At 34.5% G+C, this 13,140-nt stretch overlaps 2 protein-coding genes across 2 annotated transcripts; one reads left to right on the top strand and one right to left on the bottom strand.

Annotated features, from left to right (window-relative positions):
• Positions 1-7,720: 7,720 nt before the first annotated feature.
• DSM5745_11231 (uncharacterized protein) lies at positions 7,721-11,132 on the bottom strand (the record flags this gene model as incomplete). Its single annotated transcript, XM_026753247.1, has 7 exons — positions 7,721-8,034; positions 8,095-8,770; positions 8,847-9,547; positions 9,617-10,156; positions 10,237-10,669; positions 10,845-10,941; positions 11,005-11,132. The coding sequence occupies 7 exons, from the start codon at positions 11,130-11,132 to the stop codon at positions 7,721-7,723; spliced, it is 2,889 nt and encodes a 962-aa protein (XP_026598166.1).
• A 446-nt stretch (positions 11,133-11,578) lies between these two features.
• DSM5745_11230 (Metallo-beta-lactamase protein) lies at positions 11,579-12,767 on the top strand (the record flags this gene model as incomplete). The annotated part of the gene is made up of 2 exons (XM_026753246.1): positions 11,579-11,788; positions 11,958-12,767. 2 exons carry the CDS (start codon positions 11,579-11,581, stop codon positions 12,765-12,767), a joined length of 1,020 nt encoding a protein of 339 aa, XP_026598165.1.
• Positions 12,768-13,140: the final 373 nt, after the last annotated feature.

Below are 13,140 nucleotides of genomic sequence, written 5' to 3'. Positions count from 1 at the left end.
TAAAAAAATAAAAAAACATGCCTAATTATATACTACTAGGGGCGCCAGACATAGGCTAAGTAGGAATAGCTTTAAAAATTATAAAGCCTAAATAAAGCTAAACTAGCTTAAAAAACTACTAAAGTTAGCGGGAACAGTAGTATAAAAAAATTAAAAAACATGCCTAATTATATACTACTAAGGGCGCTAAATATAGGCTAAATAATACCTAAAAATCCAGGAATTAAAGTGCCTAAATAAAGCTAAACTAGCCTAAAAAATTATTACTAGGGGCGCTAAACATAGGTTAAGTAATGCCTAAAAATTTAGAAATTAAAGCTAGCTATAAAGGGCTAACTAGGGGTAAAATATTATTAAAGGTAAAAGCTATTAAAGCTAGTATATAAAAAAAATAACATGCTTAAATATTTAGGAATTAAAAAGCCTAAATAAAGCTAAACTAGCCTAAGAAAACTGCTAGAGTTAGTAAGAATAGTAGTATAAAAAAATAAAGGGAATAACATGCCTAAAAATCTAGGGATTAAAAAGCTTAAATAAAGCTAAATTAGCCTAAAAAAACCACTGGAGTTAATAAGAGTAATAGTATAAAAAATAAAAAGATTAACGTGCCTAAAAATCTAGGGATTAAATAGCCTAAATAAAGTTAAACTAGCTTAAAAAACTATAAAAAAGCTAGTAAAAAAGGTGGTTATAAAAAACTAACTAGGGGGCTAAATACTACTAGGGGCGCTGGATATAGGCTAAGTAATATATAAAAATTTAGGGATTAAAGTGCCTAAATAATAGCTTAAAAAACTACTAAAGTTAGTATATAAAAAAAATTAAAGTGCCTAAAAATCTAGGGATTAAAGTACTTAAATAATAACTTAAAAAACTACTAGAGTTAGCGCATAAAGAAAATTAAAGTACCTAAAAATTTAGGGATTAAAATACCTAAATAATAGCCTAAAAAACCACCAAAGTTAGTATATAAAGGGGATTAGCATGCCTAAAAATCTAAAAATTAAAAAGCCTAAAAATAAAGCTAAGCTAGCCTAAAAAACCACTAAAGTTAGCATATAAAAGGGATTAGCGTGCTTAAAAAGCTACTAAAGTTAATATATAAAGGGGATTAACATGCCTAAAAAACTAAAAATTAAAAAGCCTAAAAAACCGCCAAAGTTAGTATATAAAAAAAAATAAAGTATATTAAATAAAGCTAGATAAACACGGTAATATAAAGGGATAAAAAGGCATGCTTAATTATAGCTAAAGCTAAAGTTAAATAAAAAGTGGCCTAATAAAAAATATAAAATTATAAAAATAAAAAAAAATAATAAAGATAGTACACGGGGGTAAAAGGCAAAAGGTGGAATAAAAAGGCAGAAACTAATAATTAAGCTAGAACATCCAGAAATATGGGAGGGGATTAAGGGGTTATGTTAAAGCAAAGGTTTAATAAGCTAAAAAGTTACTAAAAGCTTTTAATAAAGATTAGGTTTATTTTTTGTCGGACGCCCGGAGGGCCGGCGCCCGGGACGCGCCTATCCTAATTAGGACTAGCGCAGCACGTGATAATTAAGGTTTTCTTATAACTTACCACTTGCTACTTATAAATAATTTAAAGATTTATTATAAGTAATATTATTAGCTAGTTATTAGGTTATAAGCCCTTAAACTTTTTTAATTATTTTAAAATATTATTTAAAACTTTTTTAAGCGCCTTTATAAGCTTTAAAGCTTATAATAAGTATTATTATGTACTTTTTTACCTTTTTAAAGCGCGATTTTTAATATTTATTATTTATAAATTAATAAAACTATAATTTTTTAATTAATTAAAACTTAATATTTAATATAGCCAAGCCTTAATAAATTATTTTTATTATAAAAATACCTAATCCTGCTGCAGGGATGCCTTAGTAAGTAATTTAGTTAATAAATTTTTTTAATTTTTTATTTAAATAGGTATATTATAAGCGCTGCTTACTTAGGGCTATAATTCTTACTATTATATACTTACTTAAAATTAAATTTTTAGGCTAAATTAATTATAATAAGTATTTTAATTAAGTAAAAAAATATTTATAAGCCCTATACCTTTTTTAATTAATTAATTTCTTACTTACCAGGCCTCCCAAGAATAGGCTATACTAAAAATAATAAAAAAATTACTTAATACTTATTATTAATTAGCTTTTAGGCTAAGTTAGCTATAAAATTTATATTAAAATTATAAAATCCCTATATTTAATAAAATATATTAATAAAATATTTAATATAATTTACTAGATTATTATTAAACAAGGCGTACCCTAAATTACTAAGGTAATACTTAATATTATTAATATATATAAAAACTAGTTTTTTAATACTTTTAAGTTTATTATAGTATTTATAATTATATAAAATATTACTAAAAACCTATATATTATTATTAAATCTAGTATTACTATACTATTAATTCTTTAAGAGATTTATAATAACCTTAAAATATAGGCTATACTTTAATAATTATTTTTAATTAATAAAATTTTAAAAAACTATAGTAAGAATAACCTAAAATAATTATATAAAAATATTATAATTAAAGCTAAAATAATTATCTTGCTTGCCGCCGCGGCCCTGCCCTTAAAAAAGTAAAAAAAAATAGGTTTATTATAAAAAACCTTATATTAAAGCGCTTACTAGCCCTTTAAATAATATAAATAAAAAAAAATAAGCTAATTAAATAAAGTAAGGGGATAATAAGGTTTATTTTTATAAATATTATAAATATAATAGCTACTTTTAAAAAAACTATTATTATTTAAACCCTTAACTTTAACCTAATAGCTAGATTAAGCTTCTTAAAGTATAAGTATTATACTTAAATAAAACTAGTATAAAGCTATAAGCTATAACTTTATATAATAATAATAAATTTAATAATTATAACTTTAAATATAATAAATTAAAGCCTAAAATTAGCTTTAAATTTTTAATTATACCTGCTTTTATTATAATTATTAAATTAATAAAGTAGCTTATAAATATAAAATTAGCTAAGTTTTTTTTTTAAGTATTTTAACTTTAAAAATTATATAAAATATAGCCTAAACCACTTGGGATACTTATATAAAATATTTAATAAAGTAATTAAATATACTAAAGGTTATAAAACATTAATTATTACTATAAAAAATATAAATAATATATATAAAAAAATTAGGGTTTATAAATATTACACGCCTAAAACTCTAATTTACTTATTATTTACTAAAAGGCTAAAAAAAATGCTTGGTATATAGTATTATAAAAAAAATAATACTTTTATTAGCTTAAATAAAATTATTATAAGGCAAGCTTACACATGCCATAATATTTTTTTTAAAGTTTATATTTAAATAATATTTTTAATTAACTATAATTAATATAAATTTACTTTACAAGTGTCTTAATTATATAAATATTTTTAAATTTTATACCATGGCCCGGGCGGAAGGCCTTAATATAAATATTATTAATTAATTAAATTACTTTACTTACCTTAAGGCTAAATTTTATAAAATAATCCCGCGGGAAGTAAATCCAGGAGAACTATAATATATAAATATATAACTTATTTAACTAACTAAAATTAATAGTTTTAATTATTATTTTATAATTATTAATAACACCACTTAATTAGCCGCGGTATACTATGTTAAAAAAAGTATTTTAATAATTAATATTATATTAAAAATACTACAAGTGCCTTACGGGATAATATATTTATATTATTAAACTAAATAATAATAAAAAGTTTTTTAAGTATAAGGCCTAGGCTAAGCTAAAAGGTTTAATATTTTAATTTTTTTTACTAAAAACTTTAAAGTTTAATAAAATTTTAAAATATTATATTTAATATATTAATATAATAGCCTAAGCTATAAAAATTAATACTAGTTTATTAAAAAAAGTATGGCTTAAGATAATTAAGGCCGCTGTTAAAACCTTAAATTAATTATTTATTATTAAAAATTTTTATAGTAAGTTACCCCTATAACTTTAGTATAAATATTACTAAATTAATAACTTAATACCTTACCTTAATAACTTCCGCGCTTATAGCTATAAATTATATATTTATATATTAATTAAAAACTATAAATAATTTTATAAGCTTGCTATAAAAGCCTTAATTAGCTACCTAGTTAAATATAAAAAAAATAATAATAAAATCTTTTAAATATAGGTCCCGGGAAAGCAGGTTTACTACTTAAAGTATATTTTATTTAATAAATTAAAATTTTATAAAAATAATTACTTACTTAGTACTATATTTATAAAGGGTGCCCTACCTTAACTAAATAAATTAGTATTAGGGTCTATTATATATAATACTAAATTTAATAATATATTTATTTTTAAGCTAATTTTAATAATTCAGGCGCTTAAAATACTAATTACTAGCTAAATTTAAATTATATTTCTAACTTTATAGTACTAACTAACTTTAGTACCATGTGGTAATATTAAATTAAAGTTATTTATTTTATTAATATTAAAATACTAGGTTAACTTTATCCTAGTGTTAATATAGTACTTACATACTAAAAATATAAAAATCCTGCTAAAATAATTAATTAATAATAATAATAATAGTGCTAGCGCGCTAAGCCTAACCTTATTAAATTATTATAATAACCTTAATTTAGTAACATTATCTTAATTTTTAATAAAAAATATTAATATTATAATAACACCAGCTTATACACCACTATTAATAAATTTTATTAATTAATTTTAAATATAAATTATACTATTTTTACTAGTAACTTAAGCCCTACTTGTTTCGCGCCCTTAAAAGCTTTAAAATAACCTTAATTTATTAAGGTTAGTATTAAATAATATTTAAAATATATGTAAATAAATTTTTAAGGTAAATTACTTTAAGCTATATATATTTAACATAAATACTAATATAATACTAGATGCCTTAATTAATTAAGATTTAGGGATATTAAACTATAAAATACTAGGTTAATTTTTTAATTAACTAAAAGTTTTAATAATAAAGGCCACCTTATATAAAATAAATATAAATATTAATATTTTTAATATAATAATTATTTTATTAACTAAATGCCCTAAACCTTATATTAACTATAGCCTATTAATTAAAGTAACTAAGCGCGCTAATACTAGAGTTATTAAAATATTTAAGGGAATAATTTAATATTTACTTATTAAAAGGTTTTAAATATTAGCCAAGACTAAATTACATGTTAATAATATTAAAATACTAAAATCTTATAAAAAAGCGTGGTAATTTAAGTTTTTTAACTAATAAAAAAAAGCTATATTAGTTTATATTAACATGGTAGTTACTATAAATATATAAAAGCTTATTAAATAGTTAAAAAAGGCTAAGATTATTCCTAGTAAGTAGGTATTTATATTTAAAAGTAATAAAAATAGGTTTATTTTATTATTTAAGGCTTAAATTATTATATATAATAACCGCCAAGTTACTAAATTAAATTATAATAAAAGCTTTTATTTAGTTATAGCTAATATAATAATTAAATATATATTAATAGCTATAATTATTTAAAGGCTTAGCTAGTGCTAATTTAATATTATTAATACTTATTTTAATATAAAAATAATTAATTAAAAGGTTTATATATAACAGCCACGCGGCTATAAAATTAATAATAACCTTATATATAAAATATAAAAAGCCTTGATTAGCCTTTATAATTTTATATACTTATAAAATTAAAAATTTAATTAATTACTACGCGCTAAGGGTTTTAAGCTATTTATTAAAAAATTTTATATATATATTTAAAAGTTACCCTACGCACTAATTATTACTTATATAAATAATAGTATTATTATTAATAAAATAAAGGCTAATATAAATACTATTATTAGCCTTTTATAAAAAATTTATAAACTTAAAGTTAGTAATAAGTTAATTAAATTTTTTAAATTAATAATATCCCGCGATTATAAAAACAGGATAATTTACTTTTTTTAAGTTATATATATAAAATAAATAGCTTAATATTTTAGCCTTACTAAGGCTAGGCTAGTAAAAACACTAATAATAAAGGGGTATATTAAAATTATATAAAAAGTTAATTAATTAAATATTATAAATTTTAATATATTTTTAGTTTTTAACATTTTTAGCGCTTATGCTTTTACTTAATTAATTAAATTTTTTAGCTAGCTTAAAAAAACTTATATTAACCTTATATACCTAGTTTAATTTTTATAATATTAATAAAATTTTTTAATTATTAATAATATAGTAACTGCTAAGCACGTGGTTTATTATATTATAATTAATTAAAATAATTTAGTACTTACTAAGACCTATATAAAAAAATAATTATTTATTTTAATATATTTTATTAAAATTATTTTAATAAAAAGTTTATTAAGGGCTTTATTATATACCTTTATAAGTTTTTTATTATATAAAATTTAAAAAAATAAGTAGTTATAGCGCCTTTATTTATTATAATAAAATTTTTAGTACTTAATAAGGCTATTAAAATAGCCTTATTTATAAAAAAGTTTATTAAGGTACTTAAAGTATAAAATAATAAGTTAATTATAATATACTTTAATAATACTAGCGCTATTATTAATATTACTAGTTAAAAAATTTTAGTTATTATATACTAGTTAGCTAATAAATACTTTTTTATATAAAATATTTATAAATAATATTTTATAAAGTTTTACTATATGCTAGGAAAAAAAACCCTATAAATAAAATAACTAAATTATTAAAAGTAACTAAGTTTACCACCTTTTAAAATATAATAAGCCTTAAAAAAACCCTTTAATTAGTAAATTAAAAGTATAAAAGTTTTATTATTCTTATTTTTAGTAATATTTCCTATTTAAAATATGTATATAGCTTTATAATATAGCCATGCATTACTTAATTAAAAAGTATATTAAATACCTAAAGGGCTAGCGCCTAAAATATACCTATTTTAATTAAAACTAGCGCAGCACGTGATAGTTAAGGTTTTTTTATAACTTACCACTTACTACTTATAAACAATCTAGAGGTTTACTATAAGCAACGCTATTAGCTAGTCATTATTTTTTTATACTTAGCCTAATGGGGCTAGTATTATTATACTTTTTTTTAAAAAAAAATTGTATATAAAAATTATCTTTTAGCTAAATTTACTTATTATTCTATAGTATTATTATTTATCTTGTGATATTTTATCTTTATCTCTATAAGTAGCTCCTCTGGCCTATCCAACACCTGTAGGATAGTACTCGTAATCACTTATTTCTGTTCAGTATGCGCCACTGCACATTACTCTAAACGCAGGTTATCAAACACGGATCAGAGCATATATACTCTTCCTAAGTAGTAAAGTATAGCCCAACCTCTAGGTGGCATCCGCTCCTTGGTAGGTAGACATGGTACCTAGGTGTAGCCAGCACAGCATCGCCCTGCCCTTCTCCACCTGTGCATTTGAAAGCAAATGAATTCTACCCAACCCTTCTATGATTTGTCCTCTATCCCAGCAGTAGGCACTTCTGACAAGTGGAATCTTCTATGACGCCTAAATGGTTGGCCGGAGCTGGAGTGCCAAATATCAGCTTGAATAAACTGCAAGATAGGTAGGTAGTGTATTGTATGTCAACTTGGTAATGCTAAATTGAAATACTCCAAGCCCAATTGTGAACAATCCCAGTAACTACGTACTATGCAGTCAACTGATCTCCCTGCCTACTTGGCAGCTGCAAAAATGACCGAGCTTTGCATGACAGGTGCATACCTCTTGACTGCCACCACACGCAGCCCTGCTCTGTCCAGAATTGAATCCCACTGCAATGCCGTCCGCTCCATGGTCCCGAAAATCGTATACATCTGGAGGTCGAGTCCGGCAGGCCAGCAGTGAGCATCCTTGTCCGGCACCACCACTTCATCAATCGCCACCAGCGATTCCGCCGACATAGCAGGCACAATATTGGCAAGTATCTGCACAGCATGGTCGTCATCCCAGTTGTGCAGAATAGCTCGCAGATAGTAATACTTTGCCCCTGCAAGAAAAGGTCTTAGTAAAACGGAATCTTGTTTAATGTATCTCTCAAGAGACTCACCCTTCACAGGCTGGATATCGAAAAAGCTGTGCTCCATCCACTGGATCCCTTTCATAACTGGAGCACTTTTTATGACTTCTCCAAGGTCCTGAACCACGATTTGGCCGGCTAGCTCTGGGTGCTGGGACAGCACTTCGGCAGCCTGATGCCCAATATTGCCACCAATGTCCACGAAGATGACACTGTGACGCCCACTGCTCACAGCGCTGTGGAAAGGCATCACACTTAGGCCGTTAGTGTCTTTACTAAGCCGCATGGCGGCCTGGAAGCTCTTCAACATATCCGGATCCTGCTTGAGCCAGGGATAGAGCTCAAGCTCCGTGCCAAGGCCCTTTTGGAAGGCACTACGCTGGGGTTTGTTCTGATATCCCGTCTCCTTCAGGAATTCAGGCAGGGCTTGGAAAGCACGGTTGCTGACGGCGTGGACAAACCGCATGGCCTGCTCAATACACGGATCGCCGAAGACCAACGTCTTCTTACTGGCCACGTACTGGTCGGGTCCTGTCTCTCCGACCAGACGGTTAGCGACCAAGTATCGCATGATGCGACTGACGAGCAGCGGATCTGCCATGGTAGATTCCGCAAGCTGTTTGCACGACAAGGGTGTTTCGCTCTCTGTGAGGGACTTGAAGATCCCAAGGTCAGCGCCGATGCAAACCAGCGCCGTCTGTCGACCCTATTTCACGAGCTTCATTAATACGAATAGCGCGAGGAGCCCAAGGGCCGTTGGATCTTGAACTTTGTTGACTTACCGCGTTAACATATCGCAGCACTGTGTCAGAAGGTGTCTCAAGATCCTCGGCCGATTGTTGCAGTGACGAGATCAAACGGTGTCTCGTGGCTTCGTCGGCCGATGGCTGCGAAGAGCTTTTCTCGGCTGCGATGAGGCTTGTCATGCAGCTCCTTACAGAGACCGCGTCCACGTTGCCGTTGCCATCGCCGTTGCAGTGTTCGCCTACTGCACGATGGCCGTTGCCCATGTTAGTTCCATTGGTCTGGGGATGGCCGTTTGGAGTCATCTTCTTGGCTGCTCTCGCTTCGCCGTTAAGGAAGGAAAGCGAATCCCGCGTTGTGTATCTGACCTCGGCTCTCTTCGCTGCGGACAATCCGAGATTACCCTTCTCCAACCGCGGGGCGAGGCCGTCGATGGAGTCGAGAGTGAAGTTGTCAATGTTGAGCGAATCCTCGGGCCGCACCATGCGTCGTCCCTTCAGCGTTTTCAGGATTGCCTGCTCCTCCGGTGTCAGCTGCTTCTCGAGCTCATCGAGAGCCTTGCGGTTGCTCTCATCATAAGCATCTCCATCGTGGCCTAGCGACTTGAGCTTATCCACAAGGGCCTCTTTCTCCTCAAACGAGACATGCGCAAATGCCCTAAAGCAAAACTCGACCGTCTTGGAGATTTCAGCTTGGGTCAGCTTGCCCTTTGCGTCAGCATCTGCTTGCCCCTGAATAACTAGATTGCATGCAGTTAGAATCATCAGGCAGCCTTCATCGTTGAAAGACAACATGTAAATGGACATACTGGGTCTGAACAAATCAAAGGCTCTTTCGAAGCTATCTTCAGCAAAATCACTGATCACGGGTTCGTCTTGAGACCTGATCTGCTTCAGTGCACTGGATACGACCAAAAGAAAGCGTGTATAGCTCTCAGACGTCTTCTTGTCATGCCACGACGCCGCAACATTCTCGTCGCAGTCACCGCGAATGGCCGCGGCAATGGTAGTTGCTGCCGACAAGCCTCCCGAAAGTGCTAGGTGAACCCCAGAAGAGAAGAAGGGGTCGATGAAGGATCCAGCGTCGCCAGCAATGCGCACTCCAGGGAAGGCATAGGTTGAGGCGCTGTATGACCAGTCCGAGGCTGACTTGACCTCCGAGATGAGCTGGGCTTGTGAAAGCAGTTCTTCGATGCCGGGAACAAATTTCAGCGACTCCAGGTAGAAGCCCTTGGAGGAAGGTTCGGCCATTTTCCGCTTCTTCTCAGTAGCCATCTCTTGGTTCTGCACAACACCTACAGAGTGGGTGCCGTCGTGCAGAGGGATAAACCATGCCCATCCACTAGCATCTGTTCAGCCCAGAAAACCCCAGTTAGCATCGTCTCCTTTCAGATGGTATGACGGAAGTCAGGGCTAGGTGAGCTTGTACCTTTGAGTGCCTCGAAATACGGAGCACCCTCTTTGTGTGTGCCAACACCATGGACACCACCACCCCTCCAGTAACCCCAACTGGCCACATTCCTCAATCCCTTGTTGTAGGACCGATCCTTGAGGTACCTGGTGCTGATAAGGCCGGTTCTACCGGACGCATCCACGATATAATCCATCGAAATGGTTCCAGAAGTCCCATCCTTGCGAGTCCAAGTAGCCGATACCGGACGGCCCAAGGGACTCACATTTCCAGACCCGTGGTCCGGCGAGGAAAACTCAATGGATGCCACCTTCGTTTCGTCAAATGCCTTGACGCCACATTCGGCGGCATGCTTGAACAGCAGCTCGTCTGCCTCGGATCTTATCACATTCCAGGCGTAGCCCCCCGGTCCCGAAGCCGCGACGAAATCCGTATCTGAAAGACGAGTATACTGTTAGTAGTGTTCTCCGCCATGGGTGTTGGTAAAGGAGACTTGCAGGTTTCAGGCCTGGACCAGTTGAGACGGAAGGCACCTCCCTTCTGCGCTGAGTGTCAGCAAGCAATGCCCCCAGCCTACCACCGTAGCTCTCTTTGCGGTAAAAGGGTTACGGGCTCTGGTTTCTCACCTTGATATTGAAGCCATGGGCATCCCACTTGTCGTAGGCGTCAATGAACTTGAGAAAGTGTCGCATGGACGGAAGCATGCTTTCACCGATATGGTATCTGATCCAAGTGTAAGGAAAGACTGAAGTCGTCCATTGGTCTCAACATCCTTGAACAACTTACCTAGGGAACCTTTCTGCCTCCAGGAGGACGACGTCGATTCCTTCCCTCGCAAGAGCCGAGGCAGCATACGAGCCAGCTGGCCCTCCACCGACGACCAGCACGGTGCACCTTCCCGGGACGTTGATCATCCTCAACTTGTCAATCGACTCTCGTTTATGCTGGTGTCTATGTGTTGGAATTGACAAACGTGGAACCCCACCTGCAGCCAGAATCAGCCGACAGCAGTCGATGTACTGTTTCTGCAATGAGGTGAAGGGCATAAATAGACTCACAGCCAGCACTCTGGGGCATTCCTGCCTCCGACGTCCGACGCATTACTTATCGGGCATCGCGGTCCGCCTGCAGGTGTTCGGACCCCGGAATTCCTCTCGGGGAGTTTTGTTGACTCACGCACTATTGCTCCCGATCAGCCGCGGACAGTCTCGAGGCGTAAACAGCCCACCTGCATCTCAGCCTGCGCCCATTGTGGGGAACAATCCCATGGTAGTCTTCCAAGTCAAGCAGATTTCCTCTCGCCGTGAGATCTTCGATTTTCTCCACAACTGCCATATCGATACCTTCAATTGCTCTTACTATGGCTGGAGGATTTTACTCGTCGCCCTTCTGGGCTGGCTATCTCGAGACACAGCGAAGCAAGCTGCCTGTGCTCCGAGAAATCGACGATGGCTTGTCCGACTGCGTTGTGCGCTTTCTTGGATACAACCCCGGAAGCATGCAGCTGCAGGGCTCCAACACGTACCTTGTTGGTACTGGGAGCACCCGGATAATCATCGACACTGGAGAGGTAAGACTTTGATCCTGACTATTTGACTATTTGACCCAATTGAGGACCCGTCACTGCGCATCGGTCTTGCCAACAATCTATATCCCATTTGCGGTTCATGACGTTGTAGCTAGGTCTATATCTATTTTGTCCATCTCATACCACTTCCTCATTAACCAATTACCAATAGGGGGCTCCGGAATGGGCACGGAGCGTGACCAGATATCTCGAAGACCACGGCATCTCCATCTCCCATGTCCTTCTCACGCACTGGCACAAGGACCATACCGGCGGGGTAGCCGATCTCCTAGCCCATGATCCCAAGATAGCAGTGTACAAGCACAGGCCCGAGCAGGGCCAGCGGGCGATTGTCAACGGCCAGATCTTCCAAACACTTGGTGCGACTCTAGAGGCAGTCCTGACACCCGGACATACCGTGGACCACATGTGCTTCTTGATGCAAGAAGAGCACGCACTATTCACCGGCGACAACGTGCTAGGCCATGGCTACAGTGTAGCTGAGGATTTGGAAGCCTACACGGCCAGCCTCCGCCTGATGGCAAGCCTCAACTGCGCCCGCGGCTATCCGGGCCACGGAGACCTGATATTTAACCTGCCCCGGACAATTGCAAAATACATCGCGCAGAGAGTATCCAGGGAGAGGAGGATACACGGTGTGCTGGCCCAGCATGCTTATTCGTCTTCTTCATTCCACAATAAGAGCAGCGCGAGCAGTGACAGGAGTGTCAGCGACTCTGGTAATAGTGATGATGATGAAGGTGGCAGTGGGTTGGACAAAGACACAGTGCAGGGCCTATCGACAGCTGACATAGGCTGCCTCATCTACGGAGAAGCCTTCAAAGATAGCGCAGCGTTCGACTCCGCTGTCGGACCTCTGTTGAACCAAGTTTTGTACATGTTGCTGGAGCGAGGCAAGGTTGGTTCAAGAGTTGGTTTAGATAATACTAGATATTGGTTCGCAAAGGCCCAGACGCTTTGAGAAAGCAAAAAGAAATTCCCCTCCTTGCTGTATAAATTAGTGATCTCCTGATGCATGGATACAGCCGCGAGAGTGATGGGGAAATATATACCTCTTCCTGCTTTTTTGATTCTGGGTCCCTTTCCCCGTTCCTGTAGTCCCGAACTATAGTTCCAAGTTTAGTATTTTGCTCAATACACGCAAATTTGCCCTGTCGCAGCCCCGCGGCCGGAAAGTGATTGATGACAGGGTGTTGGGAGGCCGCTCCGTTGGTCGGAGAATGGCGATAAGAAGTCGATGGGGCGGCACAAGGCTTTCTCCTTCGAACAAAGGCTGCCTATTCGTTTAGTCTGAAGGACGCCCCAATGCCTGCGTCGCATAGGTAATCCACCGA

This window comes from Aspergillus mulundensis, assembly GCF_003369625.1.
Source record: "Aspergillus mulundensis strain DSM 5745 chromosome Unknown scaffold_22, whole genome shotgun sequence".
NCBI lineage: Eukaryota > Fungi > Ascomycota > Eurotiomycetes > Eurotiales > Aspergillaceae > Aspergillus > Aspergillus mulundensis.
The sequence above is the reverse complement of the archived record's forward strand: the minus strand, read 5'-3'. Positions and strand labels throughout refer to the sequence as shown.